At 31.5% G+C, this 26,871-nt stretch overlaps 1 protein-coding gene across 4 annotated transcripts in view; it reads left to right on the top strand.

The window, feature by feature from the left end:
* LOC118185907 (maternal embryonic leucine zipper kinase-like) overlaps positions 1–26,871 on the top strand; it is a 139,370-nt gene that overhangs the window by 22,896 nt on the left and 89,603 nt on the right. For all 4 annotated transcript variants that reach the window (XM_085820771.1, XM_085820772.1, XM_085820769.1 and 1 more), the window contains one exon: positions 19,441–19,584. In XM_085820771.1, the coding sequence (XP_085676897.1) occupies positions 19,441–19,584 (144 nt within the window). The remainder of the gene's footprint in view (positions 1–19,440; positions 19,585–26,871) is intronic.

A 26,871-nucleotide genomic window follows, 5' to 3' on the forward strand; every position in this document is an offset into this window, starting at 1 on the left:
TATGTGCGAGTTATTTTTTAAATACTGTATACCTCTGCCCTCTTTCATTATAAAAGGTATGCTTATTAACTATAATTCAGTGTGATAGTTATGATTTAGTAACAATAAAAAATTATCTCTGTTATTTCATTTCTATTCATTGTATTGCCTAATGCTTAGTTAAACTTCGGATTCATAACAATGCAGTGCATTAAATTATTAAAAAGATTTATTGTGTGATGACTTTCAATTTGTAATAATTTATGTAAACTCTTTCATACATTTTTAGTGATGAAAATGCTAACATCTTTCATATATAATCAATGATGTATTTTTTGCAGTACTAACATACAGGGTGGTTATAATTAAAGTTCCACTTTGAGATGGCCATAAAAGGAAAACAACCGGACCAAATATTATCAAACTTGGTAATTTTGTAAAGGAGGTCATGGGAATTTATGACTTATATATTATGGAATTTATGATTTATATAATTATTTATAATTATTTTTGGCGATTCACTGACAAATATGTATTTCACGGGTTACCGTTTGAATTGGTTTCTATTTCTGATATAAACGGTGCAATACTCAAGTTTCTGGGCAGGAAGTGAAATATAAGCATTTCAAAATGATTTCTTTTTTTCTTCTCTTAAGTAACTTTTATCTTTTGGGGATGTTAATGCTTTTATTAAACTGCTGTAAATTTGGCGACTTATCAACAATTTTGCTATTTTAAGATCAATTTCTGTACAATTTTTTTTTAAATTTGTAGATTTAAAAATTTTTTGAGTATTTTTTAAAACATTATAACATTTCATTAAATTAGAGGTAATATATTAAAATAATGCTTAAGAAATAACATTAAAAAACATTTTTATTTTTCTCTGTCATATTATAAAGTGACATTATTTTCCATTTTGACAACTTATTATTACAATATTTTGAATCTGAAAAAAAAGCTAAGTAATAAATGCTATAAAGTGAGATTAATGAAACAATTCTTAGCAAGAGAAAAATAGCTATGCAATTATTTTAAAATGACTTCTTTTAAAAAAATTTTCATAGTAAGAATTTTCCCCCATGTAATTGTCTCAGAATATTCAAAATTCTTAGGATATGGATTAGTAGTCAATTCATTTTACACTTTTTCCCTTCTGAATTTTTTAAAAATGCTTATTGCTTTTTGCTGTTACAGAATTAGTAGGGGTAATTTTTCTTTTCGATTTTAGACATTGCACCTTGAAAAGTTTAGAAGTATTTGAAGGCAAGATTTATAGACCTACGATTCTAGAAAATTTCAGAAAAATGTGATAAAATGAAAAATGTCTTCATATATGTCTGAATGCATCATCCACAGGGCTAGCGCTAGGCATTTTCCCTCCTGATATAATTTCTGTGGGCCCTAAATTCTGCTGCCTAGTACCTTGCTAAATTCTGCTCCCAGTTATCTGCCCTAAAGTTTAAACGTTTTGCCATTTCTAGATTTTGTTGCTCTGTGCGTCACTAAATTCTAAAAATTCTGCCACACCAGCTCTGTAACTATCCCTGATCATCACTTCATATTTATTCTCAATGTTCATATTACTAAACAAATAAAATTAGAAGCTTCTTCTATATGTTCTAAATACGTGTAGTTGTTAAAATAACAGAAATCTTTAATTAAATCTAAAATGAAGATGAAATTTATTGAGGAAAGAAAGGAATACATAAAGAGACTGAAAATAATTCTTCAAAGATATGTACAGTTATTATTATGTAAATTAACCAGTTCCTCCTAATTTCAGCCTTTACTATATCTTCTCCTTTCTGTTTCTTCACCAGAAGGTAAATGGATTAGATAGTATTTAAACTTAGGTTTTGGAATTGTAAGACAGAGTGCGTTTCTGGCCTCCGCTTCATGCTGCATTAGTTCCTGTAAGCTCTGGTAATTTGTAATTAGTCAGCTTTGCATTATCACTGCCGACATTTGAATTTATTACTACGATAGAGTTGCTGAGCCAAGTTATAAAATGAGTAGTCCACATTTTAAATTTGAATTTGACTTTCCCTGTTAAGTTACACCACTACAAGCTGTAGTTGATTTTGTTAGCATAAGAACATGCATGTATATTCTATGTTCTGTTTAAATAAAAATGTTTATTTAAACCTGTATTCTAATTTGAATATTATTATACTCAGTTTATCTAAATTTTCTAATTTCAGACATGGCGATAATTTGCTTCATGTCAAGTGCAATTATGCTCTAAATTCTGTTTAAATAAAGAGGTTTATTTAAACCTTTATCTTATTTTGTAGTTACTTTTAGACATGGCGATAATTTGCTTCTCCTCTATCAGGGGTTTTGGACTATAACTTTTAACAGATCATGTGAAACCTCATAGGTTTATTTTCGAGACATTGACAAGTTAGGAGATGAAGCAAAAAATAGTAGAAATTGCATAATTGTAACAAATTTCTTATTCTTAGAAAAAGATGCTTAAAAGGGAAGCAAAATAATATGAATTAGTCAAAAAAATACTCTTAAATATTTTGTTGTGTGCTGTGTCTGCAAAACATTTTTGTTTTGTAACTTTTAATGTATAATTATCCTAATATCATTTACGTGTGTTTTAAACTGTGAAATGTTATTAGTTTGTGATTTTAATAGTGCTTTTTTAACAAATATTATTTTTAAAAAGTAAATAAAATTTAATAGTGGTCATGTAAATCTATAATACCTAAGGGTATCTAACTACCTACTTTAGCTATTTGTAATGCTCACCCTTAAATGTAATCTTTGTATGTTAAAGCAAGTTATTGGCTTTCATTAATCCTTACTGTGGCCACAAGATACAGCACAAAAATGTAAAAAAGTAATGTAAAACGTATTCCTTACAGCTAGAGAGACTTAAAATAATAAAAAACAATTTATCACCTCTGATACTACAGTGGCTTATTGGAACCTTAAAGTATATTAACTGGGTTGCTACTCTAGAACTCTATATGAAGCTATGGCACTAAATTTGTCAGACAGACAAAGCATAACTAACTTTCAAAACTTACCAACCATGTCATCATCGGGTGTCAGGTCTGTTCTGATCAGCAGGTCTCTCTGTAGGCATGCAGCAGTGGTGGTAACAGCTAGTCTTCTCTTACAGATCATGCTGATTATGATTTTACTTCTCATTTTAACCTATGCCATTTAACATAAATTCTGCCTGCTATTTACACTCTTAGATAAAAAAGGGGGACGCACCTAAAAGATATAAAGTAAGTTGGACACAAATTAATATGCATGCAGATTTCAATAGAAAATGCAAAATTTTACATTTTGGCTGCCAATAAATAAAAATTTGTTGCTACAGCGCATCTGATCTGCGCAGCTGGCAGAATATTTAAGAGGAGAAATTACGATTCCAGGTCATAAATTCTTCACGAATTTCATTCTGTGTACTCTAGTAGACTGTAACTATGCCTCGCATACAGGTGCACGAACAATAGGCGCAGATGTCAGAATTTGAGAAGAGAGAGGTTGTGTGTTGAGCTCAAAGAAGCTGGTTGGTCTTATCGGCGAATAGCTCGACATTTGAGCAGGAGCGATGCCACTATTAAATGATTTCGGCAAGAATGGGTGAATCATGGCCGCACACAGTGTCATGAAGGAAGCGGTTGGCCTGGAGAAATGACAGAACATGAAAACTGAGCAATCTTCAGAGCGGCACGCCCACAGATGCGTCATTATCATCAATTGTACATGCAACTAGTGCTTCAGTGACCGCAAGGACCATTCATAGATGGTTCACAGAAAGGGAGCTGAGGTCACGATGCCCCTTGCGCCGATTACCATTGACCTCTGTACAATGTCAAGCCCGTTTGCGGTGGTGTCGGGCTCATTTGCACTGGAATGTCACTGACTGGCATAGAATAGTCTTCAGTGATGAGTCCTGCTTTGAACTGAGCCTCGATGACCAGCGAAGGCGAGTCTGGAGATGCCCCGGACAGTGGTGTGATACCAACCTGACTGTCTTCCGGCAGACAGGCCGACAACCAGGAGTGATGGTCTGGGATACCATTTCATTTCATAGTGGGACCCCTTTGGTTGTCATCCGTTGCAATCTTATAGCACAGCAGTACGTCGACGAAGTTCTAAGGCCGTTGTGTTGCCCTTCATGTCATGCCACCCTGGGTTTCCATTTCAGCAAGATAATGCCTGCCCCCCACACTGCACATGTTTCTACTGCTTGCCTTATTGCTTGCTGAACATTACCTTGGCCAACAAAGTCGCCGGATCTCTCTTCTATTGAGCATGTTTGTATCATTATGGGCAGGGGCTTCCAACCAGCTTGGGATGTTGACGATCTAACGCACGATTTGGACAGAATTTCACACGATATCCCTCAGGAGGACATCCGCAACTTTTATCAATCGATGCCAATCCAAATAATTGTTTGCATTAGGGGCCAGAGGTAGACAGATGCATTACTGACTTTTTCACTTTGTAAAGCTTTATCACTTCAATAAATCATCCAATTTTTCTCAAACTGTAATAATTTGTTTTTCTGTAAATGTACATCACTTCTACCGATTTTCGTCCCATTCCAATAACTCCTTTTTGGTGCATCGGTTTTTTTTTTTTTTTTTTTTTTTTTTGTTCTTTTTGTCTAAGAGTGTATTAAACCTCTAGACTGAATAAGAGCATGCTGAAATGAAACATAAAAGAAAAAAATGAACATAAAGCTAATGTTTTTTGAAACACAAATAAAATGTCACGAGTCTTCTTTAAATAAGTTCAACTATGATAAGTGTAAAATATTTAATGTTATTTGATAAATTTTGCAAAATTCTTGTTATTTTCAAATTTGTTTTATATACAAAAATGGAGTTCAGGCACAGATAATATCTTTAATTGAATTACCTTATTTGACGGCATATAAGATGCACCCTTATTTAGACAGCCACACACAAGGAAAAGAATTTCAATAGCGTGGTTTCTTTTAGTTCTCACATTTCGTAAAAGCCAAATAAACAATTATTGAATGCAATTACCTTCACATATAAGACGCAGGTAACTTTTTTGAGACCAAATTTAGGAAAAAAAGTGCGTCTTATATGCCGTCAAATACGGTATTCAGTTCTATTTGCTAATAGGTCCTTAATTTTATTCATTAATGGTCCTTAAAAGTACTTAATTTCCGTGTGCAAAAATTTGTGTGAACCCTGATACAATATTGTTAAAACGAAATAAGACACGAAGACAGCAGTTTAAAATGGGTTTAATCATTTCTGAAACGTGTTACAAAGTATGTTCAATGTGGCGTCCACTATTTTCAAAAAGCAAGTTAGATCTTATTCTCAACAACAGCTCTTAACATATCAGGATGAATGTTATGGACATGTCAGTGTTTTGCATCTTTCAATTACGCCAAATTGTTTAGATTATTTGCATAAATCATTTGCTTCTTCCTGTTATAAGCCAATTACAAGCCACCGTAGTTTTGTCTTATCCCACAAACAGTTTCGTTTTAGAAACAATTAAAAATGTTTTAAACCGATATCTTCATGTCTTAGGGCCGAATTTAGGCTTCAAAAATCACAAATTAGCAATCTGTAAGAAAATGATTTCCGGAATGCGCGCACTTTTGCAAGCTTACATTTCCTAATAGCTAATTTGTGGTTCTCACGGACGAATTTCTCTGTTACATGGATGTCACCCTCGACTTTTATCGCTTTTAAGTGGTAATTTCATTTAGATCAGTGTTTTCTTAGGTATACAACATATTAAACTTGTGTAACAAAAAGTTAAGTTAGATTCCAACTCTTTCGTTTAACAATATTGTTTACAGCGCCATTTTCCCCCAGATGATGAGTTTTTGAACTTTTTTCCTTGCAAATAAATTCTCATGACCTCCTTTACATGATTACCAGGTTTGATAACATTTGGTCCAGTACTTTTCCTTAAATGTCCATTTGAATGGGGAACTTTAATTATAACACCTTGTATATTTCTTGCATCTGATCGTCTCATTTCTTGGCTATGGAATGTAGACTGGCTTAATCTGCTCCATGGCAGTTTTGATGTGTGGAATTAAGTTTTATTAGACTAGTAAACTAAGCTTACTTTTAATCATCAAGAAGCAAATTCCACATCTTATTCTTGAAATAATACAATATTTACCAACACCTATGAGTTGGATAGTAACCTTGCTAAAATATATTTTCAGCAGGGAGTATGATGGACATGAATATGGTCACAGATTTCTTGCCAAGATAGTAATGTAATCAAAGATACTCCGAATTAGCTCAAAAGTACTAAAGATTTGAAAAGTTTAAAACAACTTCTTGTAATAAATCATGTTTAACTATTGCTATCCTTATTTAAAACATGTAATGAGACAGTGCAAAGCTTGAGATAATTGTGAATGAAATGTATTTAAAAGGGGGTTTTACATGAAAGTAATCTTGGAATAAACTACTTTGTTGTATAACCATCATACTATTTGGTTTCCTAAAACCACCATTCAAAATTTTCTTAGAATAATTTTTAGAAAGTATTCACAGAAATGTTTATTTAGACATGCATTAACTTCATCTTTTCCTCCAAACAAAAGACATTGAAAATGAAATTAACATAATTGCTATCTTATAGCAAAATGGTGCACCACTGCATTATAATTGCCATGTCTACTATACCAGTCTGTGAATAATATATTCCCAGCTTGTTCAGTTGTTTCCTATCATCCTCCAGTAGTTGTGAATCAATACTGGTGGACTGTTTTATATCAGAATGTGGAAGAAAAAAAAAAAAAAAAAAACTGTAACCAATCCTTTAACATAAACTGTTGGACTAATTGTGACAACAAGGCTGCCCTCTGGTGAGTAGCCAGAGAAGTGTTTAAGTAAAAGCCAAGCGTCTAACTTGATAGATTGTATCAGACTTTTGTTCTGTAATTTTGTTAAAGTTAAATGTAATGTCTGTGTGTAACTTAAACCTGTAAATAAATACTTGTTACACTATACAGGACTCTTCTATGACCCTATCTAAAATGACCCCCTCACAAAGTCGTGCCCAACGTTATTGTTTAGCTTTAAGAATTTCCCCTGGCTTTTGCTCACTTTCTTTTCTAGAAACAGTACTTGCAGCCACACCCCCTGGATCTAATTTCTAAAACTTTAAGAAAAGAGATGCCTCGCCCGTGAGGTATGAATTTATTATTATTATTTTTTTTTTTTTTGTGTGTGTGTGCCACTCCGATGGCCTATCAGCAACAAATAGTTGCGTTAATGATATGAGTTGTTTTGCATTTAAACACTAATATTCTATAATGTGTTAACCCTTAATGTTGAAAACGTGAAAATACTTAAATATGAAAATGTAAAAAATGTAAACTTTAATGTGTTCTTAATGTATATATGTATATCTTTTATTAATATTGTATAATTTTGAAATGATTAAGAAATTCTTTCATTTTGTTTACCCATGACTTCTCTAGAACTGCATAATCATAATATTCATTTCTTGGCTATGGAATGTAGACTGGCTTAATCTGCTCCATGGCAGTTTTGATGTGTGGAATGAAGTTTTATTAGACTAGCAAACTAAGTTTACTTTTAATTATCAAGAAGCAAATTCCACATCTTATTCTTGAAATAATACAATATTTACCAACACCTATGAATTGGATAGTAACCTTGCTAAAATATATTTTCAGCAGGGAGTATGATGGACATGAATATGGTCACAGATTTCTTGCCAAGATAGTAATGTAATCAGAGATACTCCGAATTAGCATTTCGAAATGGTAAATGTGGTAAAAACATAAAAAGATGTAATATATTAAAAGTGATGCATTTTAAGTGTAAAATTCTGTATTAGAAATTGTTATTATAATATGCTGAATGTATTCAATCTTATGAACGTAGTTTCGATTTGAGCTTAACTTGATGAACCAGTGGCTCAATGACATGGTTATTACCCTGTTGCTTCCGTAACGGTTTTATTTATTGATATTTCTTTTTTTGCATTTCTGGTTACATTGCTGAAAATTGTTTATATTTGATGATTTAAAGAAGCATAAGATTCTTTGACAAAATGTTATTTTTTTATACGGATTAATATACGTTTCAGATGTGCGTAATTCTTTTAGTTTCATAAGTGTATTTGATCCATGAATGTTTTATTTTTTTCTTTGAGACTAGAAATAATTAACAAAAAAGTATTTTATTGATGTTATTTAAACTGTGCCATTTCTAAGCCCTGTAAAATGTTTTCTTTTAAGTAAGAGAGTGTTTTTTATATATTATTTTGACACTGTGTTACTTTTGATACAATTATAGTATAGTGCTAATAGTAAAATTACTACAAATCGTTTCTGGGTAAGGTGACCTCATTACAACCTTCTAGTTAGTGCCATAATAAATTGTTTTTTCATCAAAGAATTTATTTTGAGTGAAACACGCCACCATGTCGTTTTTTGCTAAAGGACGTAAACAAGATATGTGTGTTCTAGCAAAAGAACTTGGTATGAATGTTATGGAACAAATGACAATAGCTTATATTAAGGATGCCATTTTAACGAGTAAGGGATATAATGAAGAGTTCACTAAAGATCTATTTTTTAGCATTATTGCGGAATGAAAAGAAACAGAGGAACATGAATTTAATGAAAGAAAACAGTGTGAGGAACGCGAATATAATGAAAGGAAAGAGATAGAAGAACGCAAGCATGAGCTTGAGAAATTGAAAATACAAGTAGCTAGTTCAGGTGCTAGTTATGATTCCGTACCTGCTTTAAAACTCACTGAAACGGATATCCCTAAGTTATAATTACAAACTTTAATTCCTCACTTTAATCCAGAAAGTGATGACATGAGCCTTTTTCTCACTTTCAAATAAAGTGGCTTTCACTTTCAAATAAAAGGCAACTAACAATTTTGAACATACCTCAAGGGAAATGGGTAGTGTATCTCTTAGGTTTGTTACCTAATGACGTTGCAAAACTGATTGCAAAGAATCTGCTGGTGATGTACAAGATTATGACAACATTAAACAAATTCTCTTAAAATGTTTTAAATTGAGTGCTGAAAAGTTTCGACAGTTATTTTCACAACATATCAGGCAAAAGTCCTGATAGAACATGGCGAGATTTTTACTTCGATTTGAGAAATTTCTTTGATGGCTGGATTGGTGAATTAAAAGTCAATACTTTTGAGAAGTTAAAGGATTTGATGATATCAGACCAAATTAAAAGACAGTCCCCTTCTGAGTATAGAGAACTTTTTGTGGATCATTGGTCCTAAAAACATCAGGAGTAGAAACGTCAGTAATAACACTCCAAAGCCGTCTCAATGTAGTGGTTCTAAAAATTATAAAAATAACCCTCAACTTGTTAAAAACTCAGCAACAAGGAATTCTGACATGAGAGAAGATCGACCAACTGTTGGTTGTTATGGTTGTGGAAAATCAGACGTCATTAAGGCTAAGTGTCCAGTGAAGGGGTCGTTTTAGATAGGGTCATAGAACAGTCCGTCATAATGTAACAAGTATTTATTAACAGGTTTAAGTTACACACGGATGTTACATTTAGCTTTAAGAAAATTACAGAACAAGAGTCTGATACAACCTATCAAGTTAGACGCTTGGCTTTCACTGAAGCAGTTCTCTGGCTACTCACCAGAAGGCAGCCTTGTTGTCACAGTTAGTCCAACAGTTTATGTTAAAGGATTGGTTACAAAACATATTTTGAACAAAATTCATGACCTAAGCTACCCAGAGAGAATTATCGCATCCATTGCTAGAATCACACTTGATATGATCCAGGATTTTGGATGGAAATATAAAATTGCTTTGATGCGTTCAGTAGCCTATGAAGCATATATCAAAATTTATTCATTATATGACAAAAAATTAAAAATTTTTTTGATTATTTAAAATAAAGGTCATGAAGCTGCCCTAAATACATTTTCTAACAAAACTATTTAAAATCAGGTCTATCTTTTTAGTGACCCTCTATGTACACTGCTCAAAAAAAAATTTAAAAAAAAGGGGGGCACAGTGCTATTTCTCCCGTTCTACTGGGCCGATTGACGAAATTCAAACTGCGTTTTTCATGTCTCGAAAGCGCGAATTAGGCTATATATTAGATTTATATATAGTACTATTCTAACATGGGTATTTTGACACAAAATCGGACTTTTTCTGAAATAACATACCAATTTTTTTCCATATTTCGATTCCACGTCTCAAATTATGCCAGAATGCCAAGTTTTGTAAAAATCGTACAAGTAGGTTTTAAAATATTAGCTCTCAAAATTTTAGCTCCTCAATGTTAATTGAATTTGGCAAATATTTATTAATATCTCTTTTTTTATTAAACTTTTTTGATTTTTCCTTTCACATTTCAAAATTTAGGTTCATTCCAAATAAAATTTACCCATTTTTTTGTTTTATTTTTTAAATTTCTATTTTAAAATAATTTTTATAAATTTTTCGAAAAAAATTTTGAATTTTAACCTATAAAATTTTACCATCATCTTAAAGTAGGTGTATTTCTAAGCATACCTGCAAAAAATTAGACTTTTTTATTCAAAATTTTCTAAAATATACACGAATTTACATATTTTTGCATTTTGAAATTTGCCATCTTTTTGTTGAGCGATAATAACGCCAAATGTGGTTTATGGATTTTTTTTATAGTGAATTGCCACAGCTATTTTTAACCTTAAATTTCAAATAAAATTTTACGGAGAATTGATTATATAAAACTTTTTCCCTCAATGATGCATAATAAATATTTATTAATACTATATGAAAAGCTATTTTTTTAAATTATAGATGATAATGTTCAGATTTTTAACTATTTTTTTAAATTTCTCTCTTTTTTTTAAAAAAAAAAATATTTGTAAGAGTAAATTTTTATCTTTGGCATTTTATCGTCTTTACTTCGTTTAAATCGAATTTTCTAAAACTGAGAACTTTCCTGATGTTTATTAGAATTTTATGACATTAACTGCATAATTTATTTCTAAACAAGCTGTTGCTTATGAAGTGGCTGAAAGAGCGGCTGATACTATCATCCATATTTTTAAAGCACAGTATATTTTATAGAAACATAAGATTTAAAATAATCATTTTTATAAAAGCCAAATTATGATATAAACATACAACCCTCTAGAGACCAAATTAGTGGAAGTTCAATGGTTATGTAGAAATGATCTGCAGCTGTTTAGTGGCTGGATAAGTCAGCAGATTCTGTGGACAAATAAGAATAATTATATAAACGACACTCAACATTCTGGATTCAATTAACAACGAGAGTACGATGTTTATTAAATGAATTTAAGAAGTTTTTAAACATAAAAAATCAACTCATTTTTTATCCTAAAATGTATTTTTATGCGTAGCATATTTTCATTTTATCCTTAAAATTCTAATTTAGAATGTAATTGTCAAGTACTGAATTCTAATCATCAGTAATATAATAAGTAATTATTATGGTTATTAATAAATCCTTCTTATAAAGTAATTGCAAATATTTCAAAAAACTTTCTGTCTGAATGCAAATATTTCTAATTTTATATTAATCAAAATTGCACACTATATTATTTATTTACACTTCAGTTGTTACCGTCAGCTCTAGTAGAAGTTACAAATCAATTAGAAACAGCATACTGTAACAGCAATTCAATTAATGGTGCCGTTTCTTTCATGTTACTACCGATTAGCAAGCTACATGATTTTTAATGGGTATTCAGGTTTTGCTAGTAACTTCACTTGGAAATCACACTTAACCCTTTGAGACGCACTATACGTTATACGTTAACGTCGCAGTTTCAACAAAAAAAAGTTGTATGCAGTCTATTTAGTCCTAAAGTAGTATACAGGTAAAATTTTGTAAAAATTGCACTTACCGTTTTAATTCTGTGGGTGTTCCATGAGGGGGAACACTGCGCGGTGTTCCATGAGGGGGAACACTGCGCCGCCAGAGCTTTTAAAAGTGTGATTAAGTGAGCATTGCAGTGAAGCACGAAAATGAATAGAAGCGTTTGTGTAAGAGTGAAAAAACTCTGTACTTTGGCTGTATGCATGGTTTCCTGGATATACACAGAAAAATATCTACACAATTATTGAAAATAAATGGGAATGAGACTAAAAAGCGACAGCAAAAAAAAATTTGCGCAAGTCTAAGTGAAGATGAGTCAAGCTACTAATAGAATTCCCGTCTAAAAACGACTCCAAAAAAATTCGAGATGCCAATATTAGGGCTTTCATAACACAAAACACACCTCTCCCCTCAATACTGCTTTGTTTGAATTTATTCCGCCCCCCCCCCAAAACTACGGAAACAGAAAACGTAAACAACGGATGTTCTCTCCTAAGCACAAATGTTTGATTCGTAACAGCATGAGATCGCTAAAGGCGCAGTGTTCCCGCTAATGGAACACCCGGTTTTATTCAATGATTCTGCATATGGTTTTTGTATGAAAGATTAAAAAAAAAATAGAACAAATAATTTGGAGTACAGCCAGCAAAATTATGCCTAATTTTTTTTCCAAATAAAATTTTTCATATCATTAAAAGATTAATAACACATAATAAAGGAAAATTCTGTGTCTCCTTGTGATATGCTGCTATCTACTGTTTAAAAAGAAAGGTTCAAAGTATATTATAAAGGCATTTTTATCTATTTACGGTTGAATTTAAAGGTTTCAGAAGTGATTCAATTTGGGTGTATTCAATTTGTAGTGGAACACTGAGCCACAAAGGGTTAAACTAGGTTATTTGGTTATTTGAACATAGAAAGAACGTGGGAGCTGTTTGGTTAAGATGCTTTCATAGAGATCCTTTGTAAAGAGAACCTAGAAAACTATGAAAACCAACCATGCAGCTTGGGTTAGACTTCACAACAAACAATTAATATTTAACAATCTTCAAATTCTAGGCAACTGGTGAGGCTCCAATTTAATGTTATATTTAAAATATTGTTGTATTCTTAGACACAAAAAGCAGAATTTAAGTTTCGTTAACTCGTTAGTAAACTACCAAGTCGTAGTGTAAATGAATATTCAATTTCTTTTGCAGTATTTGTATTCACTTAATATTCTGGGACTATGAGCTAAAGAAGGAACATTCTTGGGAGATTAAAGAAGTGTTTAAATCCAGTGATATTAGGTTTGTCTTGCACGCTTAGGATCAAAATGATTCTGCACTTGCCCGAGTAGTTGACTTGTAAATGGCGGTGAATTAAGCAGATGACTTTTAATCTTACGTTATTCAGTCAGAAAACATATTCCAAATGTTTTGCATTGCATGACAATGCATCTTTTCATTATTCAATAACCAATCGGAGAAACGCTTGTGTTCCGAAAATAAGTATGTGTACTCAATCGTCGTGCATGTTCTTCAAATTTGTCTTCTTGTGATTTTTTTTCTTTCCCAAAAACTAAAGTTGCCTCTCAAAGGAGAGTTTTTGACATTGAAGAGACAAAAAGAGTATGACATCTACTTTTAGAGGCATTTCAAAAACAGATCTCTGCAAGGCTTCTCCTCCATTACATGTTGTGCATTCAAACAAAAAGTTGCATCGGTGCAAATTCTATAATCTTTTTATTACACTCTGATTACTTTATTAACATACAGTGAATATATACTAAACCTTTTACTTCAGCTTCAGTAATTTGGAATTTTTGACGGAATTGTTGTCGGAACTAGAACTTAGAAGATAAGTCAAATTGAATATTTCGATAATTCAATAAATTTAAGGTCGAAGTTTCAATATTTGATTTTCGGAGGGAGGGGAAATTTTTTCAGTTTTGGACCATTATCCTAAGTATATTTGCTTCGATTCTTTATTTTTTCCATAAAAGCGAAAATCTTACGAATGATATACATATAACGCATAGTTTTAAATTAAAATTTAATAATATGCAGGGTGGTTATAATTAAAGTTCCACTTTAAAATGGTCATAAAAGGAAAAGTACTGGATCAAATGTTATCAAACTTGGTAACCGTGTAACGAAGGTCATGGGAATTTATTTTCCACGAAAAAAGAAAGTTCGAAACCTCACCACCAGCAAGAAAATCACGCTGTATGCAATATTGTTAAACAAAATGTGGGCCGGAATCTGACTTAACCTTTTGTTACAGGGGTTTAATATGTTGTATACCCTTAAGAAACTTTGAAGTAAGCAAATTACCATTTAAAGGCTTTAAATTCGATAAAGGTTGAGTGCGCCATCCGTGCAAGGGAGAAATTCGTCTGTGAAAACCACGAATTAGCGATTAGAAAATGGGAGATCGCAAATCACTGGCACAAGTGTGTACAATCTGGAAATCTTTTTTTACAGATCTCTAATTTGTAATTTTTTAAGCCTGAATTCAGCCCTAAAACATGAAGATACTGATTTAAAACGCTTTTAATCGATTTGGGCCAAAGAAATCTCTCATGCTATCTCTCTAGTTCCATTGCATTCTCCTACTGCATTCAATTACATAGTAATCATTCTACATCGTTTGGTGTGGAATGGCAGCTAGTTTTATAACTGAACCATTTTTCTCTGAAGAGCAGTCGACAGCTGGACCACTGTGACTGCAGCTCGCTTAGAGTCAATAAAATGTTTCGTGATACATGAACTGCAGCAACGTGGCATTTTAGATACTATGATTTTTATGCAGGGTTGGGCCTCACCTCACATGTGTCGCACAGTTACTTAGGCATCATTTCACGAATGAAAGTCTTATAGGCCGACATTTTCCCTCTTCCCACCAGACCTCAACCTTTGCGACTTTTGGCTATGGGGTTATCTCAAAAGCACTGTTTATGGTGATAATCTAAACAATTTGGCAGAAATGGAAAATGTGATACACCGACATGTCTGTAAAATTCCTCCTGATATGCTAAGAGCTGCTGTTGAGAATGCAGTAACAGGATTTAACCTTCTTTTCGAAAATGCTGGACACTACATTGAACATGCTTTGTAACACGTTTCGAAAAATATTAAACACATTTTAAACAGATGTTTTTGTGTCTTATTTCATTTAACAATACTGCATACAGTGCCATTTTTGCCCTGGTGGTGAGTTTTTGAACTCTTTTTTTTTTTTTTTTTTTTTTTTTTTTTTTTTTTTTCCCCGCGGAAAATAAATTTCCATAACCTCCTTTATACCATTCCCAAGTGTGATAACATTTGGTCCGGTAGTTTTTCTTTAATGACCATTTCAAAGTGGAACTTTAATTATAACCACCATGTAAATTAAACTTTAAAAGTTTGACAGTTTGGTTCAAGTCCCAGCTTTAAAAAATATATATAAATATAAATTTTTATATTAATCCTTTTAGAAAGAATGTTTTAAGAAGCTAATTTTTCTCTCACGTTATACATTGTATTAAAAAACATGATCTTTAATATGATTTAGATTGTTTCAGTCGATATAAGAATCGGGTCACTCAGTGGTACAGAATAAACAGTGCTGGACTGTTTTATTTCTTTATTTAACAGAAAATCTTTTAATTAAAATATTTATCCTTTGGACTTTGCTTTAAACTTTATTTATAATTAAAATGACTAGAAAATGAAAAGCTGTCTTCGGCTGAAACACAATTTATGTAATTGATATTTTTAAAAATTTGACAAGAATGCAAAATTTATGGAAGTCTCGCAATCGAAAAATCTTAATTTTCTTTGTGAGCACTGAAAATAACTGAAGAAGGAAAGAAGAAAATTAGGGAGAAAAGTAAGCAAAAATTTGCAGGGAAATGTGGCTGTCAGACATACCAAGATGTTTAAAAAAGTTGGACGCTTTTGAATATACTTTCAGGATACTTCAAAGAATTTAGGTTTTCAAAGAGAAAAACACTTGGACGTGTACACCAGCAAATACCATCAATTCAACTTGTGGTTTACAGAAAAGACAAAAACGGTATCATTGCAACTTAAAGTAAAGAGCGACTGTTTTTAGACTATGGTTCGGTTTTAGACTGGTAGTTCGGTCCGAGGTTCAAATTCCGCGAACAGGCTGGCTGCATGGGCGTTCTGGTGGTTTTCCCCATGTGTAACGTGTATACGAACCAGTTTCCATTAGAAAGTCCTCCACGAAGGCATCCCTCCTCTTAGGCAGATAGCCCTAGTGTTCATTGCCATAATTAAATAAACCAAAACCTCTTGATGAAACCAGCCTTTCCTTTCATCTCATACCTTCAAAATGCTTTGCCTCTAAAAACTGATAAAGGCTCTGACCAAATACTGATGAAATGGATTGAATTGGATTATTAAGTTACGGCAAAGCAGGGCTATCTGCCTAAAAGGAAGGATGCCTTCATGAAGAAATTTCTAAGGGAAACCAGCTGGCATACACATTACACATGTAATTGTAAAGCAATGGGTATAATGATAAAACTGTTTAAAGCAGTTTATGCAAGTCATCCTAAGTTAAAATGTCGGTTATACATCTCTCTTATTGATATATATGTAACTTTTCTGAACAGAACATTGAAAGGTGTGTTAACTGTGCTTTACTGTATTTTCTCTTTTAATATATGCAGTTTTCAAATGCATCGTAGTCTGGGTTCCAAAATATTCTTCCGAAAGAAACGCAATTCAAATAAACAATATCAAATTCTTTAGAATTTATATTAATAAATATATTTATAATGATCAGGTTGAATGAATAAATAGAAAATTTTAAAATAATTATCTGAAGAGACAATGCAACACTAACAATTAAAATAAAAGTCTAAAAATTAAAAAATTACCTAAAATAGTAGCTATGACTAAAAATGTAGTATAAAGAAAACTGTTTGAAAAAAAATTAACGATGCACCTTTGATTTAAATTATGCAGTTCGAATGAGTAAATAGAAATTTTTAAAACAGTTATTCAAAAGAAACCATGCAACTTAAACAATTAAAATGAAATTCAAAAAAGAAAAAATACTTAATATAATAACAGTTATGATTAAAAATATAATATAAAGACCATTATCTGAAAAAAAGGAACGATCGTGACTTCTCCACCCCCCACGTACGAGGTAGAAAGGGAAAGGAAAATAGGTTGTTATATATTAAAATGTTCGCCAAGTGAACTATTCTTGGCGTAACTGAGAAAAAAAAGCGCCAACATTAACTGTTGAATTTCTCCGTAAATTTTGCACCAAATTTTACAAAATTTAGTATCTAGGCATAATTTGAGTCGTAGAATCGAAATATGTAAAAAAAATGGTATGTTATTTCAGAAAAAGTCCGATTTTGTGTGAAAATACCTATGTTAGAATAGTGTTATATATAAATCTAATATATATCCTATACTTTCGAGACATAAAGAATGCAATTTGAATTTTGTGAATCGACCCAGTAAAACGGGAAATATAGAACTGTCCTTTTTTTTTTTTTTTTTTTTTTTTTTTTTTTTTTTTTTTTTTTTTAGCTGTGTACAATTATTAGCAACTATATCTAATTATAAATAAGGCACCGTGTTCCAGAAGGTGATTTACAAACTTTATTTTCTGGTCTGTCAGACCTTGACATGTAAGTTTTATGCAGAAAGTTATGAGTGGAAACCAAACCATGCATTATTACAGCAAGGTGATCGATATACAAAAATTGGGAGTCAATAGCTGTATTATCATGACTTTATTAAAGATATTAAACCTTACCAAAACAAATAAAGAAAATAATCATGGTTGCAGAAAAGGTACAAAATTCATTCCATCCATTGCAGTGCAAGCTTCACATATCAACAAATGGATTCATGGACTTATTTAAATTGACCAGGTTCATCCTGGATGCTTGCCACCACTTCTACAATCTTTATGACTAAATTACTGTCAGAGTTTGCAAGTATTTCATATGCCAGGAACTGCATGTATCCACACAAGAAGAAATATGTGGAATAATGTAAGGATTGTGGTACCCATATGACTGGTCTGCCTCTGTCAATCCAGTGATAAGGGTAGATTTTTTCGAAGCAGCTTTGTATATTGGTACTGAAATGTGCAGGCATCCCATCATGCTGAAATATGTGTCAGCATGATACTGCTGGAACAAGATCCATTAAATTTGGTAACATATTTTCTAAAAAAGTCACCAAAAACTAAAATAAAATTATGAAGTATGAGTTACTCGAATAAAATTGTGGATAAATTTGGATAGTTATCTTTTTAAAACTATTTTTAGTAGAGAGCATGATGGACATGAATATGGTCACAAATTGCTTTCCAAGGTAGTAATGTTATCAGAGGTTCTCCAGATAGGCCACAGGCTCATAGTGAAGTACTGTTGGTTTGCATAAGCATGTGTACTCCTGTAATGTTACCATGCAGTACAGTTACCATGCATCTGTACAGATGCAGGTTGTGCAAATTCAAGATATCATCCTGTGAAAATCACTTCATCAATAAATAGAATTCATGATCTGTTTGCTGATGATAGAAAATCTAGCTGTACATTATTTTCATGCAGGCATGTGTGCGTGTAATATGTTGACTGATGTAAAATTCATTGCTTATCAGAATTAAAACTTAATTGTTGCTTATTGAGAAAGGATTAAAAAGTTTATGCAAAATCATTGTTTAAAATATTTTTGAAGGATAAAATACTAATGTAAAGATGTGCCAAATAAGTTGTTTGTAGATAAAATGGGGACAGCAATTTTAGAAAATTTTTAAAAATGTTATTGGTATCATTAAGGCTGTTAAGATAATTATTGAATGTTTAATTTAAGATTATTTAATATGATTAACTGTGAAAGAAGACTGAAATTTTTATTCAAAAATTTAGAAAAGATAAACACTGAAATGAGTCAGATTCTTATTGAAATAAATATGGGTACACACTCGCATCAAAAAGTCGCAAAACTTTTGTGAATATTTTTGCAGTTCTGCTGCAATAAAAGATATTTCTAACATCGTATGTTACAGAACTGATACAATTTTTTAAAATTTTTATGTCACATTATAGTTTTAGCTTTCTTTAATATTTAATTTTTAAAAATTTTTAATAGTAATTTTTTTTTTTTTTTTGAGCTAGTGGACCATAATTTGAAGTTTTGAAATTGCAATTTTTTTTTAAATATCCACTTAAAACAGAATCAAATATAGTTTATTTGTAATAATTTGATTGATTTTTTTGAGAAATAAAGAGGAAAATTAAAAATTGTTGAGAACTGTTATGTATTAGCTATATTAAAGTGGTTGAAAAGAGCTGGATTTGTATGCATGAGTTGTATGCTAAGAATACATTATGTGTTAATTTTTAAGTAACCATGATTTGTTGCTTACCTTATCTAGTCAAACCTAATCTATCTTATCTTGCATTTAAAAGTATCTTAATTCTATGGAACAACATACATTCATTAAAAGTTTTTCTAGCAAAATTCTTATCTGGATATTGCTTTTAATTTACCTTGTACACATATGATATTTAAGAAAATTTTTATAATAATTATATATTTAACTTATTGAACTAAAGAAAATCATCACTGTTTTAGTACTGTCCAGGAGGAGAACTGTTTGACTACATTATTGAAAGAGACCGTCTAAGTGAAAAAGAAGCACGATACTTTTTTCGACAGATCATTTCAGCAGTAGCTTTCATTCATGAGAAAGGATATGCGCACCGAGATTTGAAGCCTGTATGTATATTTTTCAGTTTCTAGAACCTCTCACAAAGTAGTGTAAACATTCCTGCCTACTTGAATAAAGTAATGCCATTTGAAAATATTATTCAATAACTTTTCAATTGTTAAAGTCAGTATATATTGCAAAAGGTGAATTAGTTAATATTATCCTTATTAATTTATCTTTTGCAGTGTATGTATCATTGATTTTATGAAAATATTCTTTTATTTTTTATTTTAAAAAATGTCAGTAATATTAAAATTTTATTTCTTTTAGTTTAAGCTTACATATGTTCTTTTATAGTATTTTAAAAAATAATCCTGTTAATGTGTTGATTTATAAATGTTGTTATATGTATGCTAATAAAAACATAGTCATTCTTATTGTTGTTTTTGACAAAATGTGAGCAGTGTAAGCAATAAATGGAGATTCATAATTTTAATGCATTTTAAATTAACTATAAAATTTTAACAGTGCTTTAGAAATTAACAAAAATGCATTGTGATGTTTTCATTATCTCTTCACATATATGAGACCTGTGAGTTCCTCATATCCACATTTGCATGTATTCTTTGACTTAAAAAATGAACTACACATTCATTCCAAAGTAACCGAAAAATATATTAATAATTTTTTATTTACACACTATATATAATCAATTTTGTCATACGAGAACATTTCCACCATTTTAACATGATACCCGCCTTTCTGTTTTACAGCATACCCACAAAGAAAAGCCGTGAATATCTCCACTGCATTACAGTTCTAAAAAAAAGTTCCTACCTTCCCCAAACATACATGCCGCACTCTCTCGTCCACTTTCTTCTCCCCTTCTGTTTCCAGATTCCCCTCTTTTTCTGATCAGGTTGGCTGGTCTGCAGGCTCTTGACCTAGACCTGCCGAAGAGTTTTGGCAGGGCTAGGTCAAGAGCTTTTTAAAATTGATCATGTACATGACAACATAAAATTAAGCAATTAAATAATAATAGTAAATTATTGTAAGCAGAGCCAGATTAAGTAATCCTCCCCCTGCAGCAAGTTGAGATTTTGGAAACCTTCAGCTTGTAGAGGCATTATATTTTTTTGGGGGGAGGTTAGAAAACAGGAAAAATCAATTATGCAGATTTCAAACTATGAATCTCTCAATGGTAGTTGGACATGCTACTAGTTACACCACTAAAACACATACAGAGCAATGCAATAATTCCTTACCTCAATGAGCTTTGTATTGGCGACAAATAAATAAATCTACGTAGGAAAAAATATGCCATGCTAAATACAAGATAAAGAAGAAATATGTAAAATAGAGAACTTGGAGAAAGAGCCCAAAATTCGTGGAGAATATATGCAAAATTATATGCAATACAAAGTCCGTAATCCGGACGTCCATTATCCAGAATGATCTATAATCTGGACCTCAAAGCCACAAACAATTTTTTTTTTTTTTTGTATGCTTTACGCATGCACGTTGTTAGGATGTGTCTCCAGGTACGTTAAAAAATGCTTGGCATAATTTATGGCCAGCTACCATATTTCATGGTGAGGATGATGAAGATGTTAGCTGCAAATTTGAAGGTTTTCGGACATCGCAAACTAAAGGTGAAATTTTCCAGTTATTGGATTTTTTAAAGAAATGTGTATTTTGTAATAAATGAAGATGATATAACAGAAGTTTTTCATTGCAATGACAATGCCCCAATCATCAATCAATTAAAGAATGGCAAAATCTTAAGTATGGTTCTAGATCCAGAAAATACCGTTTCCGATAGTGAAGAAAGTGACAGAGAGGTTATTGAAAGCGAAAAAATTTCGATTGACAAGTTAGTAGGTATTCTTGACACAACAATTACAAAACTTGAACAGTGGAACTTTGTAACTGAAGAAGAAATTATATCTGTTTATAGAATTAAAGCGAAAGTATTAGAACAAAATACAAAGCAACTTAAACAACTTATATTGAAAGAAATGTTTAATAAAGTAAACAAATAAATATTGAGCTTTTTTTTTTTTTTTTTTTTTTGTAAATTTTGATACCCTTTAGATCATAATTGCTCTTTATTTCATAAATTACAGTTTCATATTTTTAATTGTATAATTTCTGCATGCCATCTTACCAGATTTAAACTGATGATCTTACCAGATTTAATTTTCATGATTGATGATCCAGAAAAAACCCTAATCTGGAATTGCCACTGCTGTTGTGTGTTTTGCCACTGCTGGCAGTCAGACAGCATAGTAGGTGAACATACAAAAAGAAATAATGCTAGTAATGCACAGTGATTTATTAAGTCAAAAATATGAATTATTCAAAAAAATTTTTTTAATAATTGCTAATCCTTTGTGTAATACAAAATTATGATCTTAAAACATACATTTACGTAGCCTTAAACCATAACCTTAAAAACAAATGTTTTTATTGGAAACATTATAAGTAAAATTCTTTAAATATGCAGTTATTTTAAAACATTATTACATGTTAAAATTTATCTTCCTCTGCTTTTAATTTCTATCAATTTAGTTTCTACTTCTCTTTTTTCTATGTTTTTTAATTTTTTTGATAATTAAGGTAATGCTTTAAATCAGTAGTCACAAGGTGAAATTGCATGCAAGCCGAGTATACTATCGTATACTATTGAAAGCAGCACATAGGCTACATTTTTTTTTAAAGTAAAAGGGAATTATTTTATTAAAAGAATTAAAAATATTTTAAATATATTTAAAATTTCGCTATTAAGTACTTATGCACAGATAATAATAATATTATCACAAAAGAAACAAAATTCAAATTTATATTTAATTTCTCTTTGAAATCTAAAGTTTGGTACTTCCAAAAAACACTTTTGTTGGTTGCTTTGTAATTCAAATGAATTGAAGCTAAATATTAAATTTTCAGGTTGACATTTATTTCAAGTAATTCTAACATGCTTAATCAATCATTAAATAAATTACTTTAATTTAAACTAAAAGTAAACAAATTCTATTTTTCAAGAAAGCTTTCCAAGTGGAAACAAACTTTGAGAGTAAATAATTACAATTTATTCTTTTCCTTGTATTTATTAAAATTTCCTTGACACATAATTAAAAATGCATATGTCTGTATGTAAATAATTATGAACTTCCTTACATCCTAATGTAATGTGACACTTGATGACATTTCAATTCTGATGCAGTTTGCAGCCTCGGAAAGAAATTACTAGAAATTGTTTTCATCATGGATTTTAGAGCTTCATTCGTCAATCAGGATTTTTTCTTGTTAACTTTCAAATGTGAAAACAAGCTGTTCACACATAAATGTATTAAAAAAAAGTGATTATTCTTAGTGCAAAAATTCATAATTGAGTATGTTTATTTTTTAAAAGTACAAATATATTACATTGTAGATAAATTAGCTCCATTTATTGATTTTGCTGATGAGTTATTCGTGTTTGTTTTTTATGGTAATGAAAATAATGTAAACTAGCACTTAAAAGAACTAAAATCTTGAAATCTTTGCAACAAATACTTAATAAAAATGTAATTGTGGGTTGCATAGAATTGCTTCGAGGACCACATGTGGCCCGCAGACCTCTAATTTGGGACCACTGCTGTAGATGACTAATGTGTTTCTTAAAATCAATGGCCTAAAAATCACCATAAATAATAACAACAACAACAAAAAAATCCTTTTATATATATATATATATTAAATTTGTGTTTTCTTTCATTTCTGTAGAATTTTTTTTGGATGCAATATGCATCATGTTACAAAATTTCTCTTAAAAGGCATATAATTATATGAAACAACTTTTGCATAATGAGTGGGATGGGCTATCTAAGTAAGAAAGTGTAACTTTTTATACAGCCCATACCTAACTAAATTTCCAATTAATGAAACATTCATTATACTTTAATTATTAAAATATAAAATTCTGTATCTTTAAGTGCAAAATTCGGGAAGTTATATTATAACCACTTAGTTGATCATAGTACTGATGTAGACCTCAGAATTCCTTATTTTTAGAATTTGAAATTATTCCTTATTTTTAAACCATTTCTGGAAAAATAAAACATGCATGTGAAATTAGTATATCCCAGGACTGGAATACTACATGATCAACACCCAGATATTTTTCTCAGAACAGTGAAACCATCCCCTCTTTTTGTAATGGATTCTTCCTCATTTGTAATGGATCCCTATGTGCTGGCATAATTTCTTGCCTTTATGTGTGCCATTTGCAGCTACCCCAGACTTTCTCCTACTGTTTCAGAAAAACAAGCAATTAAGTATTAACATATTTAAGAAGAAAGGGCAGTTGTTACTGGACATCTACCCAGCGGGGAATGGTCAAGTTGACATGCCCTTGGTGATTGTTAATTTTGATTTTGAGAATTGAATTTGAAGTAGAACAGTACAGTTCCGGTGAAAAATTAGATTTAGTTTTCTTTCTTATTTTTGTTTTTAGTTTTTATATCCATTATCATTCAGCTTTCATTAATCTCATGAAGTTGCAATATAATTTGTGATATGTATTGTGCAGATTTGCTGTAAAATATACGAAAAATCATCTAATGTTAAACCATCTTACAGGATTCTTCACAACTGTGAGTGTTGTGGAGCCCCTAAACTGGCCCTGATTGTAAACTCAGAATATGAATCCCAGTAAATTATTTCTCATGTGAGTATACAGTAAGACCCCGCTTAACGCGGGGGATACGTTCCATCGAAGTAGAGCGTAATGTGAAACAGCGCTAAGCGAGGCTATCTTAACATGTAAATAATGGGGTTAGGGGAAGACGGATAAAAAATGGTTAGGCATTAAATTTAATAATTTTTTTAAATAAAAATAAAATCAAACATTTATTTCTTACAAAAATAAAAACAATATAAACGCATATACTTTTAAAAACAAATAAAATTCTCAGTCAGATCATTCAGTCTATTCTGGGTTTCCAATTTTCTGCCTTTTTGTTTAGAAGGCATTATGATAGATTGGCTTAATGGCATATTTCGTTCAATTTCGTCGTCAATCCATATAGACAGTCGTTTTTCCATTTCCTCTATAATGTTATTTCTAGAACGGGTAATTCTAGTTGCAGAGCTTGATGTAGTTGCAGTTGCCGATGACAGTATTTTTTCTTTATTCTTAAGAATTGTCCTTATTGTTGAGGCCCACCAGCGGCCGAGCGGTTAAGTCGCTGAACACTGGTAGTTCGGTCCGAGGTTCGAATCCGGCGAACGGGCTGGCTGCATGGGTGTTTTCGTGGTTTTCCCCATGTGTAACGTGTATACGAGCCAGTTTCCCTCAGAAAGTCCTCCACGAAGGCATCCCTCCCCTTAGGCAGATAGCCCTAGTGTGCTTTGCCGTAATTAAATTAAATGCACCTTATTGTTGAAGTTGCCAAAATCAATGCAGCGCTAATTTGAGATTGACGTTCACCAGAATCTAATCTTCTAATCACTTGCATTTGAGTTTTCAGTGAAATGCTTTTTCTGGTTGCTTTCTTTTCTTGTTTTTTATTATCACCCATGATAAAAACTAAAGATCATAATATTTGTCACTGTATTAATCGTTATAGTATTGTACAAATTTAAACTTACAATAATGTCAACAAATGTTTCAAATGATAAAAATGTGTCCACCAAGCAAGAAACACAACTACACTGTTTCGGATATGTTATTTGGAAACCTAGCGCTGCGCACAATTTCGGAGAATCCCCGGGTTGAAATAAAAGAGCGCTAAACCGAAACAGCGCTAAACGAAACAGTGTTAAGTGGGGTCTTACTGTATATGATAAGAGAGATGATATCTTAATATGAAAAGAAGACCAGTCTTCCAAAAGCAGGAATAAAATAAAAATTGGAGGCTGGTGGGGGAGGTGAGTTACAGGGAAAATTTACGGAAGTTTAGACTTTTGAAAAATGTGTTTCAAATTATTATAAGCAGGCACTAATCATAATCATAAACTTTTCTAAATGAGCGAATCCTGAATAATAAAAAAAGGTGGTATTTCTTTAGTTTACTGAGAGCTTTTGTTTGAAGCACGCCAGAAATGTTCGATTTCCATTTTAGGAGAGAAAAGAATGTTTATCCCCCATTTATTCTAGAATTTTACTACTATGTTACTACTATGTAGAAAGAATGTTTTAGGGAATCTCAAAACTACAGTTGAAATCAGTTCAAGAAGCCAGTAGTTTAATTGAATCGATTCTGCCGATGACACTGCTGATTCAATTCTTACTGTTCTTCACTTTATTTTCACACACCAATCTTGATTCATTCTTCATTTTTTATTATATTCATCAATATTATTGTTAGCGAGTGGGGAGTCATTAAAAAAACTGTCATTCAGTGAGCAAATGATCCTAATCTGATCCCCTTAATCTTTTCGTACTGATTGTTCATGCGTACGTGCCAGCAAGAAATGTTCTCATTTCCCGGATGACACGCTGTTGTACCAGAGCCTTTTCTCGCTTACCCCCGGCCATCACACATTTGCACCAGTGTCCTGAAACATTTTAAAGACCACTAGGTGGTGTCCTGTGTTCATTACTTTTGAATTGAATATATTTTTATTATCCTGACTTTCAATTTAATCATATTCTGCATAACAATGTCAGCTGTAGCAGGGGGGCGCGTAATATAAATAGACAGAGCTTGTCTCTGTAATTTGCCACATGATATAAACATTCGCATTTCTATATCCCTTTGAATCCTTTTTTTATTCTTTTTTTGCTACTGTGTAGGGTCTTTTAAGGTTACTATGTGAGGTTCTATTATTCTTTGCATTGTTTTTATTTTGGAAAGCCTGGATTTTTATTATGGTGAGCAAGTGCTATTTATCAGACAAATTGTAAATGAGCCAATTAGTGATATGAATGAGAGTAATGATTAGTTTTCTAAAGAGTTAGAGAATGATATTTCTAGTGGTTATTTTATGGCATTTTGTCAGAGACTGAGTTCATTGAGTCTGCCTTCCGTCTCACATGCAATATTTTGTTACTTCTTCTCGTAAACAATCTTTCTTGTATTTTTTAATTAATTTATTAATTATTAATGCAATTTATCAATTAAAACTTCAGAATGATTTGAATACTGCTTTCAAAAATTATTTCTCAAAGCAAGCACTTTTTTTATATATTTTCGTGTAAAGTAAAGAAAAAAGATTATTAATTGCTAATTAAAACATATATGAAAGCTTGAGTAATAATCTAAAATGGTACCAAAAATGATGACGTTAACTCTTTTTTGTGTGAATTTTTCCCCAAAGTTAGGCTTAGCGGATGCAAAATCTCTGGCCTGTGGGACGACTCCTTTCGACTC

The sequence above is a fragment of the Stegodyphus dumicola genome, chromosome 7 (assembly GCF_044657685.1).
Source record: "Stegodyphus dumicola isolate Sdum_Otavi_A_Nest chromosome 7, ASM4465768v1".
Classification (NCBI taxonomy): domain Eukaryota; kingdom Metazoa; phylum Arthropoda; class Arachnida; order Araneae; family Eresidae; genus Stegodyphus; species Stegodyphus dumicola.